This window comes from Hemitrygon akajei, chromosome 11 (assembly GCF_048418815.1).
Source record: "Hemitrygon akajei chromosome 11, sHemAka1.3, whole genome shotgun sequence".
Lineage (NCBI taxonomy): Eukaryota > Metazoa > Chordata > Chondrichthyes > Myliobatiformes > Dasyatidae > Hemitrygon > Hemitrygon akajei.
This window is the reverse complement of record NC_133134.1, coordinates 137385688-137412787: the sequence shown is the minus strand read 5'-3', so window position 1 is coordinate 137412787 and position 27100 is coordinate 137385688. Positions and strand designations below refer to the sequence as shown.

The 27100-nt window shown below is 39.1% G+C and overlaps 1 protein-coding gene across 1 annotated transcript in view; it reads left to right on the top strand.

Annotated features, from left to right (window-relative positions):
- Positions 1-27100, top strand: part of prex1 (phosphatidylinositol-3,4,5-trisphosphate-dependent Rac exchange factor 1) — a 201458-nt gene that overhangs the window by 117708 nt on the left and 56650 nt on the right. The window contains exons 13-20 of the mRNA XM_073061760.1: positions 3433-3536; positions 3702-3751; positions 5223-5298; positions 7755-7827; positions 8877-9019; positions 14188-14280; positions 21518-21666; positions 25247-25329. Coding sequence (XP_072917861.1) covers positions 3433-3536; positions 3702-3751; positions 5223-5298; positions 7755-7827; positions 8877-9019; positions 14188-14280; positions 21518-21666; positions 25247-25329 — 771 coding nt within the window. The remainder of the gene's footprint in view (positions 1-3432; positions 3537-3701; positions 3752-5222; positions 5299-7754; positions 7828-8876; positions 9020-14187; positions 14281-21517; positions 21667-25246; positions 25330-27100) is intronic.

The following is a 27100-nucleotide window of genomic DNA, read 5'->3' as shown; positions in this document are numbered from 1 at the left end:
AGTGGTGAGTGCATGGAATGGGCTGCCGGCGACGGTGGTGGAGGTGGATACAATAGGGTCTTTTAAGAGGCTCCTGAATAGCTACATGGAGCTTAGAAAGATAAGGGGCTATGGTAACCCGAGGTAATTTCTAAAGTACATTTTTGGCACAGCATTGTGGACTGATGAGGCCAACCTCTAATGTCATTAGTGAAGTTGAAGTGGTTTGAGCTGGGTCTGGAAGTGTATTCATGAATCAGCAGCTTGAACAGCAGTGGGATGAGTACAGATCCCTGGGGAACACCATATCTCAGCATGTTGGAACTGGTGATGTTGCTGCCAAATGGAATTGACTGGGGTCTTTCTGCCAAGATGCTCACGATCCAGTTACGGAAAGGGGTGTTGAGTCCCAATGAGGGCAATTTATGCTCCAGTCTCTGATGGATGATCATGTTAAATGCCGAGCTGAAGTTGATGAACAACATCCTGGCGTATGAGACATCATTTTCTAAGTGAGACTGGGTGGAGTGGAAAGCTTAGGCTATGACATGATCAGTGGACCGGTTTGAACAATAGGTGAGCTGGAAAGGGTCCGATGTAGCTGGAAGGAGGGATTTTATACAATCCATTGCCAGCTGCTGAAAGCACTTTCTGATTGTTGAAGTCAGTGCCACTGGATGGTAATTGTTTAGGCCAGTTACCATCATGCTCTTGATGGTGTCTGCCTGAAGCCTGCAGGGACAGTGGACTGCTTCAAAGAGATATTAGGGATGTCTGTTAAGACTTCTGTTAGCTGGGCCGCACAGTCCCTCAGTACTTTACCAGGTAGGTTGTCCAGCCCCACAGCTTTGCATGATTTATCCTGGATCGTCCTTACCCCGGCTGCGGCCTGAGAGGGCATCTGTTCCTCAGAGGGCTTTCCTCGATGCTACATCATTCAGTCAGCCAAATCGTGCATGGAAGGCATTCAGCCTATGAGGAAGGGGGGCATTGCTGTCATTGATGTGTAGGATGGATTTGTAATTGGATCCGGTTGGTAGACCTTGTCACATTGCACCATGTGTTCCTGGTGTCACAAAGGTGTTTGTGAATTTTCTGTGTATACACCTTTGGTGCCTTTGTCTATATTTGGGCCCTAAAACCGAGTTTCAAAGCAGTGCAGTTGTGCTAGCCTTCCTTCGCATGTGTTTCTGCTTGGTAATGGTTCGTGTGATGGTTTTCAATGATTGTGCTCCTGATGTATTTTCCTCTGCTCCTTATTGAGTCATGTTCCTGGCTTGATTTTAACAGTAGAATGAGAGATGAACGCCCACAGATTGCAGATTATGAAGTGCAATTTTAATTGGGTTTTTTTAGCCTGCAGCTCCTTATGAATCTCCAGGTTACAGTTGCAAAATGCTGTAATATATCCGAGTTAATTTGGGATCGTGCATCTCTGCGTGAAGGAAGATCTTTATTCATGTGGTTGTAAGCGAACAGGAGTCAGCTGTTTTGTCCTAAAAGCCTAATGTGGTCTTCATTGAGGTCAGGCTGATTTGTGAGCTGAACCTGAACAAGCATGGATCGTGGATGCACCTAATACTTCCAGTTAACAATTATCTACCAAACTCAGATTTAAAATTGGGAGTTAATGCTGGATCAAATGTTAATGTGAAGGACTGAGCTGCAAATTTCTATTGCCTTAGTCCCATAAAACTGCTGTATATCTTAAAGGCTTTTAAAGGCTATTACACAGATGCTAGTTGCAGTCTTTCAGTATTCTCTGAATGTTTAAGATTGTGACAAAATTACAACAGATGACATTTTAATGTTAAATTAGGGGGATGAATTAATCTTATGAAAATGTTGGTGTAACTATTCTGGGTGATATGCTTCTGAATATGGAGCATATTTTGAAATAACATCGAGATAAACTGGTCATTTCAGGATTTTAGGTTTGACGCAAACTATATCTAACACAGTCAAAACCAAACCAGCACCAAGTCCCATTATTTCATATGCTTTCTTTGCTCCTACTTTGTGTATATGCTTTTCTCCTCAATTGCTCATGGGGCAATGTGAAAAATACTGTTTTCACTCCTCGAATGAGTAGTTTTTCCTGAGTTCCCATTGGATTTATCAATATCTACCTCTTGAGTTAATGATCACTCATTTTGGACCCCCCCCCCCCCATAAATGGCAAAATTATCTTCTTTATCATTTTCAACCCTTTCCATAATATTTCAGAAATCTTGAACAGTTCAGCACCAGTCTTCTGCTTTTCAGAGTGAAAAATCTCAGCCTGAGTCAGTTCTCTGTTTTATACTTCTGCTTTTTTTTTTGAAGGCTTACTGCACCACCTAGTTCTTCTAAATCTTGCACCTTATATGCTGACCAGCATTTTACACAATGTTCCAAATGTGGTTTAACCAAGCTTCCATAGAAGTTTAACAAACTTCTGCTTTTAACCCTGTTCCTCTAGAAATGAAACATTGTGCTTGGCCGGTTCATTTTAATCTGTGGGTGCATGTATCCTTGGCTCATAGAAACATTGAAAACCTACAGCACAAGACAGGCCCTTCGGCCCACAAAGTTTTGCCGAGCATGTCCTTACATTAGAAATTACTAGGCTTACGCATAACCCTCTATTTTTCTAAGTTCCATGTACCTATCCAAAAGTCTCTTAAAAGACCCTATCGTATCTGCCACCACCACCATTGCTGGCAGCCCATTCCATGCACTCAGCACTCAAGGGTAAAAATTTACCCTTGACATCTCCTCTGTACCTGCTCCCCAGCACCTTTAACCTGGGTCCTCTTGTGGCAACCATTTAAGCCCTGGGAAAAAGCCTCTGACTATCCACACGATCAATGCCTCTCATCATCTTATACACCTCTAACAGGTCGCCTCTCATTCTCCAAGGAGTAAAGGCCGAGTTCATTAATCCTAGTCTCATAATGGATGCTCCCCAATCTAGGCAACATCCTTGTAAATTTCCTTTGCACTCTTTCTATGGTTTCCACATCCTTCCTGTAGTGAGGCGACCAGAACTGAGCACAGTACTCCAAGTGGGGACTGACCAGGATCCTATATGGCTGCAACATTACCTCTTGGCTCCTAAATTCAATTCCACGATTGATGAAGGCCAATACACCGTATGCCTTCTTAACCACAGAGTCAACCTGCGCAGTTGCTTTGAGCATCCTTCATTAATCTCTTAGAACTCCAATTACCTGTGTGGTAAGCAGCCTCCTTATTGGTCCAGTTAAAAAACCATCACCTCTCACCTCAGCATGTTGTCAAGTTAGAATTTCTAGACGTTTACTTGGGAATGGCAAAGTTTGCATTGGTCAGGTCTGTTTAGTACTTCCAAGAACTTAGGAGTCTTAGTAAAATTGAAAGCTATTTTGGGATGAATAAGTTGAAGACAGTATCCTAGTCCTGGCTTCTCTAATGGATACTTTTATGCTTCAGTTTCAGATAAACACCATTTCAAAAATGAAATGGTGCTCTACAGGTTTCGGTATGACGACGGAACCTACAAAGCCCGAAGTGAGATGGAAGATATTTTATCTAAGGTACTGTTCTTCATTACACAGAAAGCATTCTGTTCAGTTTGATTTTCTTAGCCAATTCTGATTGCACGCGAGATGAAGAGTGACACAAGGAATTGGCTGACTGGCTTAACTTGAATGAAGGGTACGGACTAAAGTGTTTCATGATTCTTGTTTTCCTCTTGACAGGGCATAAGGTTGTACTGTCGATTACACTGTCTCTTCACGCCAGTGGTAAAGTGAGTTGTATTTTTAAAAATTTGGTAGAGGGATAAGGTTGAGTAAACAATAAGGCCATCTTTATAAAGGAATGGCTTTCCAACATCTGGCTGACAAAGCATTTCAAATAGAGTTTTTAGGATCTTGTTTTTTTCCCCAATTTCATAAATCTGTTTAAATCTATTGCAAAATAACTTGTCCCATTTCTTTATGACATCTACATTAATTTCCAATTTTGACAGTTTTCATGTAGCTTCATGATGCATTGTCACACATGAGATTGCACACACTGGAATTTGCAGGGAAAAAATGAGCTGGATGAGGAACTCGACACTTCAGGCAGCATCTTTTTCTGGATTGAAGGAATAGAGGGGAGATGGCCAATATACAGAGGTTGAGAGGTGGGTTGGAAAAGTGCTGACAAGCTATATGTGGGTCCAAGTGAGGAGGGTATGATCTGTCCTGTCAATCAGTTCCTATGCACCCCGGACCCACTTATGACTTCCCAGGTTTTGTCTCACCCTTCCCTCTCACCTCTGATTATTCTGGCTGACTCTGCTCTGTTCTTTCAGTCCAGGCGAAGATTATCAACTGGAAGAGTCAACTATCCACTTCCTTCTACAGATACTGTCTGACTCTTTGGTGCTTTGCAAGCAGTCATACATTATTTGAGCTACTTAATACACTGTGCTATCTATCTTTCTTGTTAAAATTGCACTACTTAGTGTTCTTCTGCAGTTTATAAAACTAATTTTGCTCACGATTTTATCTAAAGCAGTGTATCAAATTTCCTATCCAATTTACACCTGAAGTTTGATTCTTTATTAAGCATTCATTTTAAAATACTTTGTTCAAAGTGTTGGAGCAGTTTTGGAGAACACATCTGTTATTAATCCTAATTAAAGTAATGGCATAATTAATCAGGACTGAGTGGAGAAGGGGCACCCAAGACCAAGTAATGTGCACTGTCTGTTTACATTTAAAGCATTATAGGTTGTGAACACTCTTCACCAATTGTTGAAGATGGAAGAGATGTCTATTACTGGTGCATTATTGGCCATTACCTCTTTAACTTTCTTTCCATTAAAAGCAAACTTTTATTTTGACCTTTTGGGAAATTGGGAGATTTAACAGTGATGGCTCTGCACTTTGAGTACTGTTCAAGTTCCCAGAAAGGTTCTTGTAGATTAGATCTAATGCTTAGGGTAGGTTAGGATAGACCTTTTTGCAAGCATGAAAACCACATAGAGATTTACAGGACTGAGGATTTTGGGTCACTTGTGAACTTGATCTTTTATTGACAGAGCAACCCATTCAATTAGTATATTTAGTGATATTTGCTATTAAGTTCTGAAGTGCTTGTTTTGTTATGTTGATATGAAGTGTATAGTTGTACCCTGTACAAAATGAGTTCTTAAACTTTTGAATTAATTTTAATGATTTCAACTGCATTGCCAATGTTTGCAAATAAAATTGTGTTATTAAATGTAGAGACAGAGATCACCATTTGAAAACATACAAATCTGTGGTGCCGGCAAGCAAGTTGATTGATTGGCTTCTAGTACAGGTAAGAAATAGTTCAGATAACAATAAGTGTTTTATTCACACTTGTCATAATCTTTTTCTTTCTACTTTAAAATCTTGAAATAAATACCAGCTGCTGAAAGATGAGAGATCACCCCTGCACTGGAAATACAGTGAAGAAGTCTGAAAATATTTTGAGCTGTGTATGAATTTGAAACTGGATTCAAATCCCAATTTCAAATTCATGGCTAATTAAGTTTCTGTCTCCCTCTGGTAACCTTTGTCCCCTTTGCATATCAAAGAACTTATCCTGGCCATGAAAATATTCAAAGTCTGTTCTCACTGTCCTTTGAGAGTCCAAAGATGTGTAACCCTCAAGAAAAAAAATTGTCTCATCCCTGTTTTATATAGTTGACCATGTTTTTAAACAGTTAACACTGACTTAAGCTCCCTAACACCACAGAAGCAAGCTCTCCCTGCCCATACTGTTAAGAACCCTCAGGGTCCTTTGCTTCCATGCACTCCACTAAACTCCAGCAGGCACGATCCTCGGCTGCTCAGGCTTTCCAAATTGAAAGAAGGAAATTCAGTGATTACCAATGCAGTTTTTTACTGCTAATGTAAGTTTAAAGACACTTGCCCTTATTCCTGTATAAGCAGTTTTGCTGTTTACACTGAGGTAGAGGCATTGTTGTTTGTTGGAGGAATTAATTTTGTTCTTCCGTTTGCTGTCAAGTGGCAGCTCCTCTGCAAAGCTTCTGTCAATGTTCCGATGCAATAACTTGATGGTTAGCAGCTGGCTAACATCATTGTGGTAGGGCGGAGGCAAATACTGGATAGATGCAAGGAAATTACCTCCAAAAATGACCCGATGAACTGCCTGTTTCCTTGCATTTTTGTGGCATCATAATTCCCTATAATTTAGTGATCCGTCCTACATGTGAATGTATTCTGAAAACCGCCAGTATGCAATACTTTCAGGACAGTTCATGGCTCTAACTTGGTGCCACTACTTCACTTTGCTAGAAGTAGGAAAAGTTCAAGGCTGGTGTACGTTTACTTTTCCTGTTACCAGTCTGACCTCAGAGCTTTATTTATTAACTTATCCATCCACCCGTAGGCCCTTCCTGCCCTTTGAGCCATGTAGCCCCAGCAACTCCCAATTAACTCTAACCTAATCACGGGACAATTTACCAATTATTCTACCCAACACATCTTTGGACTGTAGGAGGAAACCAGAGATCCTGGAGAAAACCCACGCATTCCATGAGGAAGACATACAGAGACTACTTTAGGAATTGGTCTCCGAACTCTGGAGTGCCCTGAGCTGTAATAGTGTTGCGCTAACTGCTGTACCACCATGGCGTCCTTAGAGTGCCTACTGGTAGTTATATGTGTTAGAAATCTTTATCTTTCAAACTTCACACAGGTTGGTCATTTGGTTGCTCCATAAAGAATGGGAAAGTAGAGCCATTATTATAAACTGAATTAAAGTTTCTGGGGAGTCCAGAATAACTGGACATTTTCATCTCGTCTCTTCTGGTCAGGAGCTGCCAGTGGAATGACTTGCATCTGGAAACGTGAAACAACATCGCAAGCCCTTGCTAACATGTTTCTGCATTTAAATTTCTTTCAATAGGCTATTAACTTTTACTTAGTCCTAGATGAGCCGAAGCATCTGCACACATGAAGGCTTCACCACATACTGTCTACTTGGGGAATAAGTGAACTTTAGCTTAACCACATAGCAGCACACTCAGTTGTATTTTTGGCTGCTGTTTTACAGAGTATTTATGTTATTTGTAATCGTTGTGCAAAAGAGATGGTGTCAGATATAATCTAGTTCTGCACTATCTTTTAGAAGGTATGTCACAACTGAAGCAGCAATCTAAAAACACCATCTTTTGTGACATTCTCAAGTTATAGGAATCCTGTGAAGTTCATTGCTCAAAGTTAATGATCAGTTTTTAGAAGCTTTGGGATATCTTAGTGATTTCAATTACTCAGCCAGAACGTATTCTTGGACTTCATTCTACAATTAACCTGTAAACTGCCAGTGTATCTTTCATTTCATACAATTTCGTAATGACCTTGTGTCCAAGAGAAGGACTACTTGTGGATAATTCTAGGTACTACTGTTCAAAAATAAACTTTGCATCAGCATCCAAAATGTAAGTCAGCTGTTTGAAATCATTTGTTTATGGCAAGTATCATGGTTGTATTTGAACTTTAGATAATTGCTTCCAGATGCATTTCTTTGTCCTTCTGCCTTCTACTGTATGTAAGCATAGTCTGAGTACTGTTTCAACAGAACAGTCACAATAAACACTAACAAAGTACTGCATTTACTGTTTCAACGCAACAGCACAGATCTTTGTAATCTTGTAAGATTATTCTTTACAATGAAGCGAGTGCACTTGTTCAACTTAGATTTGCAGTTGCAAACTGTTGGTTTAAAAAGAAATCTCTTTGGATATAAAAATGTCATTTTGTTGCTAGGGCGACTGCCAGACTAGAGAGGAAGCGGTCACGCTCGGTGTTGGATTGTGTAATAATGGCTTCATGCATCACGGTAATCAATCAAAGAAACAAAGGAATTTTTCAACAAATGTGTTTTCAGTGTGAATGAGAGTTCATCATAATTAACTTGACAGTCATGTGTCGGAGTGTCTCACAGTTCTCTTTGTTCTTTTTGGGGACTTTATATTTTATAATTAACACCATCCCTCCCCCTACTCCCCATCAAATACTTGGATCACGTCACTTCAATGTAGAGTTCTCTATTTGTTGCCTGTGAGTACGGTGGGATGTGGGCAAAGTGGTTTGTGTCATATCCTTATGCTCTTCCACTTAAAAGTGGCTAGCAAACCTGTTTAATTTAAGCATTTAGCTAGGAACACATGAGAAATTGTGCTTTGAGAAGTTGCACTGAAATCCTCTTCCCTGGTTTAGTTGAGAATTCAAAACCACGATAAATAATAAATATTGATAATTCTTTGTAATAATATTTTCATTTAAGAGATAATGAGTTTTGCAGCAAGGCTAGCATTTATTACTCATTCCTCATGGTTTTTGAAAAGGTGATGACAAACTGCTTTCACTTTGACAGTTTGTAGCTAAATGGAAAATATCCTATCATTGATTATCCTAGGTTTTAGACCTGTGACTAAAGGATGACAATTCTTAGTTTGGGTCAATCCTCATGGGATAGAACTGTGTACTTCAAACCCTTCTCAAGATAATGTTGCCTAGTTAATTGATGCTTCCATCAGCAAGTATCTTTACATTTTTTTTGTTGAAATCTTATTTCATATTTGATAGTTGTCCATATAGGGATTAGTTCAGACATTGAGTCAGGGGAGAATATTATTTTCATGTTTTGAACTGGACTAAAAGACTTGTGTCCTCTGTTTAACTTATAGTTAGTTTTTTTTTAATCAAAGTATAATTTTATTGCTGTTCTTGATTATATACAGACAAAACTTGTTAAGGTGAATTTTTGAGTTTTATTAAAATCTGAATTGGAATTTTAAGCTTTGTAGTGATAATTTGAAGTGCTGAAGTCTGCTAATTATTTCCACTGCATTATTAATATTCAGTTTTAATTTTTCATTCCAATAGTGTTAGAGAAAAGTGAATTTAAGGATGAGTCCCAGTTTTTTCGCTTTTATCCTGATGAAGAAATGGAAGGGACCAGCTCCAAAAACAAACAGCTGCGCAATGACTTCAGATTGGTTGAAAACATACTTGCTAAATCCCTTCTGGTAAGAAGATAAATGATTGTTTTTGATTATATGTGGGAGAATTTTCCATTCTGCTATCCAAATATTGCAGATGATGGATTGGAAACAATTGAACAAAATTCTTTGCATAGATTGATTAAGTGATTGTTTAGGAGGTTAACCTGTAAATACTTCCTGCTTTATTTGTGGTTGTATGAACTTTACAAGTTCATACAACTTTGGACACTACTTCACTTTTTTTTTAATATACAGTGTTTGTTTTTTTGCACATTTAAAAAAAATCTGTTCAATATATGTAATTGATTTATTTATTATTATGTTTTTTTTCTCTCTGCTAGATTGTGTATTGCATTGAACTGCTACTAAGTTAACAAATTTCACGTCACATGCTGGTGATAATAAACCTGATTCTGATCACTTTCTACAATTATGGGAATGGCTCGCAAGGTTTAGCCTGCTTATCTGATTTTTTGTTTCAAACCTTTTCCAATTCATCTTGAGTTTTAATTTAGTATGCATCATGAATTATTTCTTTTCTCTTGCATATTTTTGATTATTTGTTTGACCTGTAACACCCTACCCCTGACCCTAAAACATCCAATGCTGCTTTGGCACCAAAGCCACAAGGAGAAGTATTACTTGTGCCCCCTTAGATTCAAATGTTGGGAGTTATGCAAGAAGAATTTGATTTCCCCACCCCAACTATCATCTACATTTTGCCCTAAAGCAATGGATTTTCTTATATTTAACTCTTCCATTTGGTTAGCTCCTTGGAATGATTTTAGCTATTTGTAATCGTGAATCCAATTATAGCAAATTGCTTTATCTAGGTGGATTTGAAAGTATAAGAAACTTTGCATTATATGAGGGTAAAGATTTGGTGCCTTCAGGATAAGATGATGCAAAGAAGGCTAATAAAATCAGTGCAGATAAGCTGTGTTTGACAGGATTTGTGGTCTTTTGTGAAACTGAGACTACTGCAAAAAGCAACATTGGAACCGTTCCCTGTCGGATCAGTCTTAGTTTGTTGTAAGGTAACTGGTGGTATGTCAGCCAGCTTTACCACCGCTGCATTGGGAAATACGCTTTGTTGCCAGACTGCATTGCTTAGTGGAATTAGTTTTCTTGGCTGAGTCGGAGATAATCACAGAAACATAGAAAACCTACAGCATAGTACTTCAGCCCACAAAGCTGTGCCAAACATGTCCTTGCCTTAGAATTACTGGGGTTCCCCATAGCCCTCTGTTTTTCTGAGCTCCATGTACCTATCCAGGAGTCTCTTAAAAAAAACCCTATCATTTCCGCCTCCACCACCGTTGCCAGCAGCCCATTCCACGCACTCACCACTCTGCATTAAAAAAAACAGCAACTTATCCCTGACATCTCCTCGTATCTACTTGCAAGCACCTTAACCTGTGCCCTCTTGTGCTAGCCATTTCAGCCCTGGGAAAAAGCCTCTGACTATCCACACGATCAATGCCTTTCATCATCTTATACACCTCTATGTTTATATTCCAATGTTTGTTGTTATTTCAACAATAATGTTTGCCTTTTGGATTAGCCATGGATTGCTGGTGCTTCATAATGCATTAGTCCTCAGATAGAACCTGGAGCGACATACTTAAAAGTAGTTGTGCAAAAGTGAACGGATGTTCTTAAAAACAGCACAAAGTATTAGCATGTCAATGACAGCTAATGTTAGAATAAAATTCAACAAGATGGTCTTCATCCTATGGATGGAAATATTTAAGTCAGTTGACCAAATTATAAATATAGAAATTTGATTGTAGCTTGCTGATTTATAAATTAATTTGAAGAGTGTGGAAATAATTGTGAGCTAAAAGTGTTAAGCTAGTAGATGTTAAATTAAAAAATACAACTGGTCTCCTAGTAATAACTTGATAGGTAAGGGTGAAATTGAGTTCTTTCTTTCCTCTCTATAAGTGTATACTTCAGATAAATATTATGTGGAGATTTGTGGCTTATATGACTATGTGATATATATGTACAATATCTGAAATACATCTTATGGAAATGTTTGTTTGATGATGAACTTCAATAAAAAAATTACAAAAAAAAATGAAAGTGGAACACAGGCTAGAGAGAGGTCTGGTTTATCCCTGCTCTGTACTAAAGGAACCATTTTCAACTTAGATGATTGTATGGATATAACCATTTGTTCTTTTTGTGTCAAGGGTGGGAAATTTTGGATGGCCCTCTGCTCCTGTTCACTTTGTGGTAAATCAGTTGATTTTTTTGTTTATTAGGATCAGGCTGAGAAATGAAACCCTTCGTTCATGAACCAACATGGTAATACAGTTTAAGTTTGGATAGTAAAGGACTGGCAGATATTTGATGCTGATGAAAATGCCATTTTGCGCTTTTGACGAGGGAAAGTGAAATGTTCTAATATCATGCTTGTATTAATGTAATTGATGGCATACTTTTAAGAATTACATTTTAATTTCTCATTTTCTTATCGGCCAGTTTATTATTTATTTATAATTCTTTACAAATTCTGGAGATCCTTAAAACAGTTTCAATGAAAATTTCATACAGGTGCTCGTCCTGATATTGTTTTGATCCTTTATCATCCAGTGCCAGAAGGTTTCCCCTTATAACCTTACAAAGCTTTTTCTCATTGTTCAGCTGCAATGTTACATTCAACAGATTATGTGTGGATTGGAGTGGCCTAGAAAAGGCCATTTTGTTTTCACATTTGTTGGCCTTCACATCAAGTGTACAGCATTAAGACTTACTTTGCAGGGTGGCCAAATTTGAAATTGTTCAAAGCTATTGAAAATATAAACATGTATATCCAGTTGGTAATATAATTAGTTACCTGAAGTGTTTTGAATTTCAATATGAAAAGCACATCCGATTTGAAATGTTATCTGCATTTCTGGAGCAGATACACTATCCTCACTTACATATGACAGTGATATATTCCAACTATTTCCATTAATTCAAAGGCAGCATGAGTGAATCTGCAGATGCTGGAAATAAATAAAAAACACGAAATGCTGGCAGAACTCAGCAGGCCAGACAGCATCTATGGGAGGAGGTAATAACGATGTTTCAGGCCGAAACCCTTCATCAGGAGTGAAGTAACATGGGATGGTCGATGGGGGATAAGAAGTGGGGGGAGGGATAAAGTAGAGAGCTGGGAAGTGATAGGCTGGAGGGAAATGGGCTGGGGGAAGGTGGAGAATTATGGGAAATAAAAGAGAAAGAAAGGTAGGGCTGGGGGGGAGAGATTATAGTGAGGGGGGAAAAAGAGAGAGAAAGAGAACCAGACTAAAATAATAGATAGGGATGGGGGTAAGTGGGGGCAGGGGTATCAACGGAGGTCAGTGAGTTGGATGTTCATGCCGGCAGGAAGGAGGCTACCCAGGCGGGAGATAAGGTATTGCTCCATCGACCTGCGTGTGGCCTCATCTTGACGGTAGAGGAGGCCATGGACAGACATGTCGGAGTGGGAGTGGTCTGTGGAATTGAAGTGTGTGGCCACAGGGAGACCCCACCACTGCTGGAGGACCGAGCGCCGGTGTTCGGCGAAACGGTCTCCCAGTCTGCGGCGGGTCTCCCCAATGTATAAATGGCCATATCGGGAGCACCGGATACAGTATATCACCCCAGTTGACTCGCAGGTGAAGTGGTGCCTCACCTGAAAGGACTGTCTGGGGCCTGGGATGGTGGTGAGGGAAGAAGTGTGGGGGCAGGTGTAGCACTTCTTCTGTTTGCAGGGATGAGTGCCCGGAGGGAGGTCCGTGGGGAGGGATGGGGGGATGAATGGACAAGGGAGCCGCGTAGGGAGCGATCCCTGCGGAAAGCCGAGAGTGGGGGGGGGGAAGGGGAAGATGTGGTTGGTGGTGGGATCACGTAGGAGGTGGCGGAAGTTACGGAGGATTATGCGTTGGATCTGTAGGCTGGTAGGGTGATAGGTGAGGACCAGGGGGACTCTATCCCTGGTGGATCCCTGGTATCCTCACCCCATCCCCCCGCCAGCCCACATGGGATATGCAAGGGCCAACACAGTTTAGTTGCCCATATATTTTTTTCATTGTCAGTTATATTAAAACAAGGAAAATTAAAATTGCAAAATGTCATATTGTAGGAATTTTTATTAAAATTACATGACTTGTTCTGTTCAATTTGGATGCTGCTTTTCCATCATGTTCTTCAGTCAGTTTGTCTGGCTATTGAATGAATGTTTTAAGTTCTGAAATGGACAAAGAAGGACTTTCATATATGAAAATATTATAGTCTCTCAAGAAGCTTAATAAACATGGTCAGCATTGAGAAAGGTCTTGCAAATAAGTATGAAGTAACTTTTTTTTTACAAAAAGTAGACATTTATCAGGATTACCCTGGACTGTAGGGTTAAACAGATAATGGCAGGTTTAGTACTTTTCAAAGGTTGAGCATCACATAGTGTACCAGACTTAAAATTATCTATCATTTGTATATTAATGGTTTAAACTGTATAGAAGGGAGTTAATAATTTTCAAGTGTTATGAGATTTTGCCCTGTGCTTGACTTGTGCAATTGTTGTCTGCTTTAGGCTTTTTATCTTGGAAGGTGCAGTATTTTTGGAATTTGGAAGTAGTTCTGTCAGAGATATTAAAAATTTGCAATGGGTAGAATTTTTTCATGGACATCAAAAGTTTGCAAAGTTTGTCATTGGTTGTTAATAGTATCAAAACAATGGATTATTTAATCATGAGCCACCCTGGTTGGTTTGTCTTTTCCATTCATTTCTAAAGACTCTTTTTCATCTTTCCCAGCTCAAAGGTGCAGCAGAAAATGTATTTAAGCTCAGTTTCAAGATGAATTGGATCTGATTGATAATTATTATTTTTGTATATAAACCAGAGAGTAATCTTCTCCTTGGCATTTAACATGATTACAAATATAAATGCTAAAATTTTCTAGTTTGATTGTAGAGTTCTACATGTTGTCCTCTTGTTTAAAGGCATTTTATTTGTCTTTGAATGATGGATTAGCATGTTGTGAATAATAAAGTGATCTGTATAGATTGCATGCAAAACCCATTCTCACTGCAGCTTGTTGCATGTGCCAATTAATAAGCCAATGACCAAGAATTAATACTGGAAGTTTCTTGGCTATCTAATTTTAATTTATGTTTTTGTTTTCATATAGAAAACCTGTTATTTTATCTTCCACAGATCTTTCCTGAAGAAGATGACTATGGGTTTGAAATTGAGGAGAAAAATAAGACCATTGTTGTGAAATCTGTGCAAAATGATTCTTCTGCTGAGGTAATTACTCATCTTTCGACAGCCATTTTGGAATTTAAGAATAATAAGTTATATATGTCAGTTATTTGCTGTATAACAGAAAGGTGAATGAAATACTTGAGTTCAATCTTTCTAGTGCAGCTTTTGTTAAAATATTGTCATCTTAAAAAAAAAGATGCAGGGCTTGGGTTCCACTGAACTGAGCTCATGGCCACAGGTTGAAGCAAAATTGGTATGTATTAATACTAAGAAACTGGGTTTTTGGGTGATTGTAAGGCTTAGAGTTTGGAAGAAATTGAGTAATCAAATCAGAAGATTGACAGAAGGATAGTGGTGATCAATTTAGGTCAGTCAGCATCAATGCTTTGAGTAAAGTAATAGCTCGGGTAAGGGTGTGGGAACCAGAATAATGGATTGTTCAAGTTCATGGACGATAGAATCTGACTACAGGAGCACTGAAGTTATCAGGTCTGGAAATAGTGCAATTGTGGATAAGGTTTTCAGCATCTGATGAAATGGATAAGACATCAGATATCAAAGTAGGTGATTTTAAGACCATAAAGTATAAGAGCAGAATTAGACCACTTGGCCCATTGAATCAGTCTGCAAGTCCATCATGGCTGATTTATTATCTCTCTCAATCCAATTCTCCACATTGGCCTCCAAAGCCATCCACAGCAATGAATTCGATTCACCATCCTCTGGCTGAAGAAATTCCTTCTCATCTTTGTTCTAATTGGAAGTCCCTCTATTCTGAGGCTGTGTCCTCTGGTCCTGGACTCACCCATGATAAAAAATATCCTCTGCATTCACTCTGTCTTGGCCTTTTAATATTTAATAGGTTTCAGTGAGATACCCCACCGCCCCACAATCTACATCCACTGTCACTAAATTCATAATTCCCTTACTCTGCATGGCTTGTTTCTACTTTCTATCCAAGATCCATCAACCTGATCGCCTGTCTGTGTAGGCTCAATGTCTCAGCTTCCTTCTGCCTCACTGAACTTGTCCTTAAACCTCGACTCCATTCTATCCCCCTTTGTTCAGTCCTTTCCTGCCTACATCCACGACATTTCTCACACTCTCGATCTCCTCAGTAACTTTCAATTCCCTGGCCTTCACTGCCTCATTTTCACCATGGATGTTCTACATATTTCTGTCCCCCCATCAAGACAATCTTAAAAGTTCTTTGCTTCTTTCTAATAAAAGAACTAATCAGTTCTGCTCCATCACCATTCTCCTTCGTTTGGCAGAACTGGTCCTTACCCTCAACAATTTTGCCTTCGGCTCTTCCACTTTATCCAGAGTTGAGGTGTAGCCAAGGGCAATTGCGTGGGCCCCAGCTATGCATGCCATTTCCTTGGCTAAGCAGAGCAGTCCATGTTCCAAGACTTCCCCAATAATGCTCCTAACTCTTCCTCCACTATATAGAATATAGAAATCTACAGCACATTACAGGCCCTTCAGCCCACAATGTTGTGCTGAGCATGTAACCTGCTCTAGAATCTGCTGAGAATTTCCCTGGTGCATAGCCCTCTATTTTTCTAAGCTCCATGTACCTATCTAAGAGGCTCTTAAAAGACCCTATTGTATCTGCTTCCACCACCGCCACCGGCAGTGCATTCCACGCATCCACCACACTCTGTGAAAAACTTACCCTTGACATCCCCTCGGTACCTATTTCCAAGCACCTTAAAACTATGCCCCCTCATGTTAACCATTTCAGCCCTGGGAAAATCCTCTGGCTGTTCCCATGATCAATGGCGCTCATCATCTTATACACCTCTATTAGGTCACCTCTCATTCTCCGTCGCTCCAAGGAGAAAAGGCCGAGTTCACTCAACCTATTCTCATAAGGCATGCTCTCCAATCCAGGCAACATCCTTGTAAATCTCCTCTGCACCCTTTCTATGGTTTCCACATCCTTCCTGTAGTGAGGTGACCAGAACTGAACACAGTACTCCAAGTGGGGTCTGACCAAGGTCTTGTATAACGGTAATATTAACTCACAGCTCTTGAACTCAGTCCCACAGCAGATGAATGCCAACACAACATATGCCTTCTTAACAGCAGTGTCGACCTGTGTAGTAGCTTTGAGTGTCCTATGTCCTACGTTGATGACTGCATTGGTGCTGCTTCGTGCATCTATGCTGAGCTTGTCAATTTCTTCAGCTTTGCCTCCAACTTCCACTCTGCCCTTACATTCACTTGGTCCATTTCTCACAGCTTGCTCCTCTTTTTTGATCTCTCTATCTCCATCTCTGACTGACATCTTTTATAAACCTACTGATTCCCATGGCTATCTCCGTTATACATTGTCCCACCCTGACTCCTGTAAAATGCTATTCCCTTCTCTCAGTTCCCTTGTCTCTGCTCCATCTGTTCACAGATGAGGCTTTCCTTTCCAGGATATTAGAGATAACCTCCCCCTTCAAAGAGCAGGATTTCTTTCTCTACCATTGTTGCTGCTTTCATCTGCATTTCCTCCACTTCCCAGACATCCATCCTCACCCCATCTTCCTCATGTCCTTATCTACTACTGCATGAGGCTCCACTTCCAACACATCATTCTCCTCAACTTCCACCATTTCCAAAGGGATCCTACCACTAATCACATGTTTACCTCCACCCCCCTGTCCACTTCCTGCAGAAATTGCTCCCTGATTCCCACTTGTCTCACCCTACTAATACCCCTCCCAGCACTTATCCCTGCAAGCGGCCAAAGTGCTACACTTGCCCACTCACCTCCTCACTCACTTCCATTCAGGGCCCTAATCAATCCTTTCCTGTGAGGCAACATCTCATGCGAATCTGCTGAGGTCGGCCATTGTATCTGGTGCTGCTAATGCAGACTCCTCTGCATTGGTGAGGCCCGATGTAAATTAAATTGCTTTGTCGAGCACCTCCACCCCATCTGCCAAAAGCAGAACCTTTCAGTCCATGGTGTCCTCTTGTGCCACGATGTGGCCACCCACAGGTGGAGGAGCAACACAATATTCCAGCTGGGTACCCTACAACCTAGTGGTATGAATATTGATTTCTCCTGGTTCAGAAAAAAATCCCTCCCCCTCCTCTCTTCTTTTATTCCTCTCTCTGGCCTCTTACCTCTTCCCACCTGCCTATAACTCCCCCTGGTGTCCCCCCTCCTTTCTTTTCTCCTATGGTTCACTGTCCTCTCCTTTCATATTCCTTCATCTCCAGCCTTTCAGCCTTTTACCTTTCCCACCCACCTAGTTTCACCTATCACCTTCTACCTATCCTTCTTCCCCTTCCCCCATCTTTCTATTCTGACATTTTCCAACTTCCTTTCCAGTCCTGAAGAAGGGTCTCAGCCCGTGACATTTACTGTTTGTTCATTTTAATGGATGCTGCCTTACCTGCTGAGTTTGCTCAGTACTTTGTGTGTGTGTGTGTGTGTGTGTGTGTGTTGCTTTGGATTTCCAGCATCTGCAGAATTTCTTGTTATATTGGGATCCAAAGGGGTATATATGTTGCTGAAGGGAATGTCTTCAGGGGAGCTCTGCACTGACTGGTTCTCTTTGAGGTCACCCATCTACCATCTCTGTGTGACCACCTCAGTGGAAGACTCCGCTATGAATTTCTCAGCCGCTACCATTGTTGCTGCTTTCGCCTGCATCGCCTCCACTTCCCAGACATCCATGCTCACCCCGTCTTCTAAATAGTCCAAATGCACCAATTCCTTGACCTTATCAGTCAGGAGTTGAAGTTGTGTGCACATCCTGCAGATGTAGTCATTAGGGAGACCATTGTGTACCCTGTAGTCATTAGGGAGACCATTGTGTACCACGTCTCACAGGGAGAGCATTCAACTGTCTGAACTACCATCCTGCCTACACTTGTTACACCTGTAACTTCTCAAACTTAAGTTCTAGCCTGCACCTGTTGAGCCAAAGCATGACCACTCTAACATTGTCATTGACACAATAGCCATTCCAACAATGGCTGCTAACTTTTTACTAGTCTTGCTTATTAACCCTAGTCAGAATTCACTCAAGCATTCTCCTGCTACACAGACATGCCCTGACAGGCCCCACTCGCTTTTTAAAATTGGCGCGTAAAGTCCGCAAAGCACTGTGTCCAACTCTGTTGTGCAGATTTAATTGTATTTGTCTCATCATGTGTTCTCTTGGCCTTTTAATTGGGCGGCTTCCGTTATGTTCCTGGCTTGTGCTAGTATGAGAATAGATTTCTTTAAATCTTTACATTAAATCAAGATCTTATTGTACAGAATACGTGCAACAAAATGATTATTAAAGAGTTATCATCAAAAGCACTACATTAAAGAGCAAAATGCTCATTTAATTTTCTTTTTAAAAAAAATAAGCATCATTACCTTGAATCTTTTCGAAACTTCAGTTAATTACCCTTACAGTTTATATGCACACCCTTGTTGGTTTGTTATTTTTTAGGTAATAAGTACTATTGACAAAATATGGTAGTGGTTTTAAATATCTTGGTGTTAACATAACATTACAACGCCTCTACTTTCTTAGAAGTTTGTGTAGATTTGGCATGTTACCAAACACTATGACGAAGTTCTTTAGATGGACAGTAGAGAGTATCCTAACTGCTGCATCAGAGATGGGTCTGGAGGTAGCAATTGCTTAGAAATAGAAAAAACTAAAGAAAGTGGTGGGTACAACCCAGCCCATTACAGCAAAGCCTTCCCAAGCATCCATCATCAAAGACCCCCAATGTTCATGTCTAGCCCTCTGCCCACTGCTACTATCAGGCAGGAGATATGGAAGCCTTGGGTCCCACCGCATCAGGTTCAGGAGTAGTTTTTATAGTACAACCATCAGGCTCCTGAAGCTGCGCAGATAGCTTCATTCACCACTTCTCTGAACTGATTCTACGATCTTCAGACTCATTTTCAAGGACCCTACAACTTGTATATTCACTAGAGTTTGGAAGAATGGAGCGGGATGTTATTGAAATGTACCAACTATTGAAAGGCCTCAGTAGAGTTGACTTGGAGAAGATGTTTCCAATAGTGGGGGAGTCTAGGATCAGAGGGCTCAGCCTCAGAATAGAAGAACATCCCTTTAGAACAGAGATGAGACGGATTTCTTAAGCCAGCTGATGGTGAATCTGTGGAATTCTTGGCCACAGATGACTGTGGAGGCCAAGTGATAGGGTATATTTAAAGCAGAGGTTGGTAAGTTTTTGATTAGTAAGAATGTCAAAGGCTATGGGGAGGAAGCAGGAGAATGAGATTGAGAGGGAAAATTAATGGAAAGCAGACTTGATGGTTTGGCTGAACAGACTAATTCTGCTCCCATGTCTTATGTTCGCAGTGTTATTTTTTATTTGAACGGCTCGTCTTGTTTCACATATTGGTCCTTTCTCAGTCTTTGCTTATGTTTAGCTTTTCATAAAATTCTATTGCATTTCTTTATTTTCCTGCAAATGCTTGCAAGAAAATGAATCTCAAGGTAGTATATAGTGATGTGTGTACTTTGATAATAATTTTTTTTAATTTAAAAATTCAGTAATATTGAAAGGTTGTTATTTGCTTAACAATTTTTAAAGTATATCAACCACTGTTTTGTAATTCATGTTATTTAAAAGAAATTGTGGTTGCATAAACATGTTTGATAACCCATCTGACATAATTCTTCAAATATAATGTTGCTTGAATTTCAAATTGCTCTGTGCAACCTTTGCACAAAATTAACTGTTTTTCAGTTAAACATTCCGCATCCTACTTAGTGGTTGTTATGGTTTCAGAGATTATGATGACCCCTTGGAAGCAAAATAGTGTGTCAACTGTCAATGAAGTCTACACAAGAGTTCATGGTTAAACCTTGCAAAATCTTTTTCAAATGCAGAAATGCCAGAGTCCAACAATTTCATTCTCATTCTTTTGAACAATGGAATTGCATAATACCAGCACAGTATGAGTATTTAGACAGCAAAACATCAATTAGTTTAAAAGCTCTGCTTGTGCACTCTCCTATAATCCAGAAGAAGCTGTTTGAGATTTTACTTTCATCTTAATATACGCATTTCCTGGAACATACTGCATTTCTTATTTAAATGTAGAGCTGGTGCCTTTTTTCCCTTAATAGTAATAACATACAATTTTTAATTTTTATGCATGACAAATGAAAAATAATTTCATTGTAGGTTCACCCTGATAAGTACATTATGAGCACTTCAAAAGTGTTCCCTCTACTAATTTGTGTTAACATATTTTTGTGACTGTGATGCTTCTTGTGATTTCCATTTCATTGGCAGTCATGGTTGGAATCAAACAGTAATTATTTTATGCTGGTTACTTCTCCTCACACTTCACCTTGTTTTCATGCTAATTTTAAAGCAACTCTTGCAAATTTGCATTTTAGATACCATCTTCACTAATATTTTACAGATCACTGAGTATTTGATCAAAAATTTTCAGTTTTGTGTGAATATAAAGGCTGTTTGCATACATGCATCCTGAAGTAACAAATGCTAAAACTGCATGTAGAAAAGCATTCTGAAAATTTTTGTTTCCTTTTCTTAATTTATTTTCAGTTCTAAAAAATCTTTGAGAAATTAGTTTTTGTTAGTTTGCTTTCAAAGCAGCTCTGGTAACAGTGGTGAATGCAGTGGGTTAGAGACTTGAATACTAAATACAGATTGGCAATCTGGTAATAAATGATGGAATTGTTCAAGATGCTGATCACAGTGCCTTGCTACACTGTTATGCAACAGTCTTGTTGTTTAAAAGCTGAGCAGATGTACTTGATGTAAGCCAGGATATTAGTTAATTAAAAACGAAATGGGTGGGGAAATGGTGAGAAGCTTAATTAAGATGTTTGCTGTAAAAGCCTTCACCAATGAATTGTCCATTATTCAATAAAAAGGCTTGCTTTGATTTGAGGCATGAATATGTGTGCTGTGTAATTTGGCTTTCACCTAACTTATTATTTGATTTCAACTTTTTTCCCCCCTCATGGACTGGAACTCGTCTGCAAAATCTTTTTCATATATAAAAATGTATATATGCCACTATATAAAAAGTGGTAGCATATAAAATCCTGTTGTATTGGTGTTCTGCTGTGGAAAAAATTGATCATACTGAAATATGTGCACAAGTTGCTACTTTCGTTTAGTTAAAAATAGTAGACCTTGCCTATTTTTCCATTTTTAATTTTTTTATATCACAAATGTAGGTTGGTGTTAGTTGGCCAGTTTAAGAATATTTATCTTGGATTGGTTTGAAATATTTGGCGCTTCATTTCTGTTACAGGTGGCAGGTCTTCAGGTTGGAAGGAAGATTTACTCCATTAATGAAGATTTGGTTTTCCTGCGGCCAGTTGTGGAAGTAGAGACTATCCTACATCAGCTGCATTGTAGTCAAAGGCCACTGAGGGTGCTGGTTGCAACGAAACCCAAAGAGTGAGTCATGTCATATGACCAGCCAAAGTTTGCTCAAACAGTACTGTTAGTCATTTTCCCTTTTCCACAGATGAGAATTAAAATAGTAATTGCATAATTATTTTGCAAAAAATGGATGTGTTAAGATAGGCATGAAATACTGCCTTTGTAGGCAATGCATTTGAACTGTTTCCTCACTGATTGTTTCAATCATAAATTGGCATATATCAGGGTGTTGGTTTTGCATATTGAAATATTTGCTATTGGCATTGGCTGTTTGATCATTTGCCTAGAGTAAAGCTGTCTCTGTACCGCCACACCATTAAAATTAACTTCTTGAACTGCACCATTGATTGCAGTAGAGTAACACTTTTCAATACTTTCATTTATTTACCGGTGTTATTGTCTTTTATAGCATCAAAATTTTCAAACTCCTCTTTGCTTTACAACCATACCAAGAACAATTTCATTCCATCAGCTTAATTCAGGATATGAAGCAAGATTTTAAAAGTTCGAGGAGCTGTAACTCATTGTACCTAGAATCAAATTTTTTTTGGTAATTTTTAACTTCTTTCTACCCATAGATAGCAGGATGATGTTCTGTTGTCCAGTATGCTATTCTTCCAAAAATACAATGAGCTAATTCCTTTACGTCTTGACATAGTTGTGAAATTACCTATTTTACTCGTGCATCAAATCTCTGCTCTTCCAAGAAAGGATTGCCTTTTCATGGAACTGTTATTTGCATTAATAAGAAAAGAAGCAGCATTACAGAAATTAAGATCAAACTGCCACCTTCACTGAATTCCTTGTTAATAGGAATCTCTGCATTGAAACATTTGTGACATGTTATTCATGGGTTATTAATTGGAGTAATAGGTAACGGAGAGTTCAGAATTATAGAAGTTGACAACACATCTTAGAAAATTAGAGGGCTATGCAGTTGGGAAATTCTAGCCAGTCTCTAGAGTAGGTTACATAGTCGGCATGATGTTGTGGGCCGAAGGGCCTGTAATGTGCTGCAGATTTCTGTGTTCAGTCCAATGCATCCTTGATCGACAGTTTTTTTAAATATATAAACACATGTTGATTGTGCTCTTTGCTTTGTGACATTGTCAGTTTCTTTTATATTCCAGTGCTTCTGTTTGTCTTCTGTCTGCCACAGGGGACCTTAGCAAATGTCTTTCTGAACTCCATGTGAATTTCATTAAACTTGCTACCGTCCTCAATCCTAGTTACCTCAGAAAGTTAATCAAGTTTGTCAGGCATGAAGACTATAAGGCATAAGCGCAAAATTAGGCCATTTGACCCATCGATTCTCTGCCATTCCATCATGGCTGATTTATTATCCCTCTCAACCCCCTTCTCCTGTCTTCTCTTATTTAAGTCCATGCTTACTACCATGGATTAAGTCATTCCTTTCCACAGGAAGACCTGAAGAAATATATTTAAGTTGGTATTTCAGGAGCATAGCTTATTGGAAAGGCGTGCATTTCAGTCATTCAGCTTTAGACTTTAGTAGGCTTTCAAGATGGAGCCACCGGCCAATGCGACCACTGGCGATATTCTGCAGGCAGGTCACAAAACTACGACTTCTTTTTCTTATAGATATGCTTCTTTTCCTGAACTGCGATCAATTGCAGTCTGTAATTTCCATTTTCATGATGTACTTTTGGGCCTGACAGTGATCTGGTGCTTTTGCTGTCTCCGGAGGAATCTGGCGAGAACGAGAGCGGAGTGTGCGGCTATTGTTACCTAATGGCAGAATGTGAACCTATGGTTGGCTCCATTACTCCTTACTGATTAAAACGTCGAAGAAGATTAAAATCGACGTGGACAGGAGCAAAAGCGAGTGGGTGTTCAGTGCCGTCTGCCCTCCTTTGACTGGTCTCCCTCTTGCTGCTGACGGAGGGTTGCAGGGGTCTTGGTTTTGTTTGCCTCGCAGGGGCCTCTTGGCTGCGGGGCTCTTTTCCGGGGGATTCAGTGGTTTGACCTTTAGTGTTCTCAGTGCTGACCGCGCTCCGTGGACTCACTTTTGGAAGACTCTTCGGTTCATGTTCCATGTGTTTCTGGTTACTCTTTTTTGCTATTTGCACGATTAGATCGAGGCACTTTGATGCGGAACTGGTTCTGCAGCTGTGGCCTGCAGTCATTGAACTGAAACTGAACTGACTCAGTGGCTGACACTCCTGGACCATTTTCGGGGACTCTGCGGTTTGATGTTTAACATTCTGTGTGTTAGTTGCTCTCTTTTTGCTGTTTGTGTGATTTGTTTTTTTCTGTGCATTGGGTGTTTGATGTTTTCTTTTAACGGGTTTCATGATGTTTCTTTGTTTCGTGGCTGCCTGCAGGAGGATGAATCTCAGGATTGTATATTGTATACATACTTGGATAATAAATGTACTTTGAAATTTTGAATCTTTGCTGCATTCAATTTAGATAAGTAAGTTGGAAACAATGAGCTAAATGTTTTTGTTAAGTTGTGGTTTTTGTTTTTACGCATATCTTGACAATGCAACTATGCAATCTTTTATGCAAGAATATTTGTGTCGAACATCCTTTTGACACCTGAAAGGTGAAATTAGATCTTAATCATTTAACACTTCTATCACGATTACTTAGAAATGAAGTGTTAACTTACTAATAAAACTGTCATTGCCAGAATATCTAATTGAATGAAATACAGTATTTTTAAAACCCCAATAAATTTTTGATGTTATGCACCAACTTAGTAAAAGCTAAATATATTGTCCACATTAGTTCAAATGTATTATAAAATCTAGTTTTAAGTCTTAAAATACAAATGTTTAGCTGGTGTTCAGCTATGCAGCAATAATTGTTGTTAATGGATTTTCTATTGTGAAATATATCAAAGTTCTACACTAAATAATCTTGGCAAATATTGCTAAAATTGAAGTAGAGAGAAATTTTGTTTCTTCTTGAGATATTCTGGATTTGATTATATCAAGCTCGAATCTTTTTAAAAGCTGTCCAAATTTCATCCTTGCAGTCACTTCGGCTAAAAGGAAACGCTGCTGGTTGGTGGTAAATCATTCTGGTCTTGTCTGTGAATTTATGTTCAAGAAAGCCTTCTGTAAATGCAAGGAGATTTTTTCCAATATGCATTAAAAACTGGAACAAGGGGTTTTGATACAGTATGTTTCCTTGCATTTGATTTGTTGATATTTTTTATTCTTTTGAAATTATGATCAATTTTAAATGCCTTAGTTTTAATATTCTTGCTTTCCTCATTTCATTTTGTAGTAAGTATCATAATTTAACTGTTGTAGTTGATGCATTTTTACACACTGTGAAGTCCTACTTTTTTCACTAAGACTTCTGAGAGCTAAAATATTGAAACCTTGTGCCTTGGCACAGCTTAAGGCATTAAAAGCTTTCATTTGCTGTTAATCGCTCAGATCCTTGGATCGATGCAAGTCTAATAACAACTTATCTTCCTGTTTGAATTTTCAGGGCAATTGGTTATATAGTGATAAGGTGCATCAAAAATTATAACCTGCCTGGGAGTGTTGTAAATTTCCATTAACAAAATATGTATTTGAAATCAGCTAGCTTTCCAATGTTTGTGTTGTTGATCTAGGATAATCAAAATTCCTGACTCCGAAGGACTGAATTTAGAGATCCGTGGCACTGCTCCACCATTTGTTCATGCAGTTCTGAAAGGTAAGATATGCTGACATCAAGATGTGGTTTGGATTAGATTGCATGATGTGAGCATTATGCTAACTGTGGTATTGCTTTAGAAATATCCACAGATTTCATGTGTTATCTGTTATATGTCAGGTATGAAATGCACAATTGTTTCATGCCAAATCCCTTTTGAATCTTTAGAACTATCAATTCGTGAAAAGTAGCTAATTATGACGTTTAGCTCATCACATTTCAACTCTCTTTTGAGCCTTACTTTGCAGATTCATTCATCTTTCTCTCATTCAAGAGTATGACAGCTTCCCATTAATCAGATTCATTTCTGAATAGACATTAAGCAACAGTTAATAAAAGGCCATATAATGTTAATTTTGTTTTTGTTTCTACTGCCTGTCTTGCTGATTATTTCCAGCATCTGCAGTTTTTATTTTAGTCTCAGGTTAAGCAACAGTTGCAAAACCAGTCTTTGTGTGCCTCTTTTTTTCACTCTTGCTCTATCTGTATGTCAATCCCATCTATATCCAATTTATCGTAGGCCAGCCCTTCGAGCTATGTTGTCCCAGCACCCCCCAACAAACTTGATTAACCCTAACCTAATCACAGGACAATTTACAATGACCCATTAACCTACCTGGTTAGTGGGCTGTGGGAGGAAACCAGGAGACCTGGAGAAAAACCACACAATCCACAAGGAGGATGTACAGAGATACCTGACCAAACGGTGCCGGATTTAATCTCCGAAATGCTCTGAGCTGTGATAGCATCATGCTAACTGTTACCATGGCTACTCCAGTTTCTATACTGAAAACTTGTGGGTTGCCCTCAGTCCATCTTCAGACTGTATTGGTTGTTAATGCAAACAACACATTTCACTCTGTTTTGATGTACATGTGCCAATTTAACTGTAAGAGAAGAATCTGTGCGTGCATCACAATGTATTTCTTTTGTGGAACATTTATATTCATCCTTGCTCTCCATATTGGCACATGGATTTTTTTTTACCCAAATCCTGTGCTTATCTAACATTGCTTGGAGTATCTACTTGCTTTTCTTTTTGAAGTTGTTGCATTTTGAAATATTTACTGAATTTTACTTTTATTTGCTCTTTTGCTTTCTCAAACATGGGATTGATTTTATCTAAGGAAATCGGCAGACTGATCTTTTATCATCTTTACTTTGACTGCCTTTAATCATCTGCTAAGAAATGCACAAGCACATGTCACAAACTCACTTCCCCAGTAGTGATCATTTATCTTATCTACTTCCTCAGTTATTTTGGGGGTTGAGGGTGTTTGTCAGTTAGACAATTATAGATCATGTCGTGGATAATGGGACAAACCAAGTTTAACAAGAGTTGTGAGACAGTATCTGGGAGGCAGGGATCATTACACAAGGTTTAGAATCCGATGGAAAGAAATTGGACAAATCCAAGGTAAAAATATTCAATTAAAGAGAGACTCTTCACAAGGCTGAGAAGAAATCTAGTCTGGATATTTGGAATTGATGTTTGGCAGCCAAAATTATTATTAAACAAAGGCAACCATTTGAAGTTGGAAATACTTCGGCCACATTCTCGATAGATTCCGATGAAGGAGAATGATAAAGAAATGTGACCAGAGCACAATGGCTGACCACCATGGAACTTGAAAAAGGCCCCAAGACAAATGCTAGTTGTTTAGGCAAGTGAGAGTCAGTCTGATTACAGTAAGTTGAAAGGGAAGTTTAGAAAAAAGCAGAAATGAGAGGGACATAGAGAAAATCAGCAAAGGCTTTAGAGCAAATATAA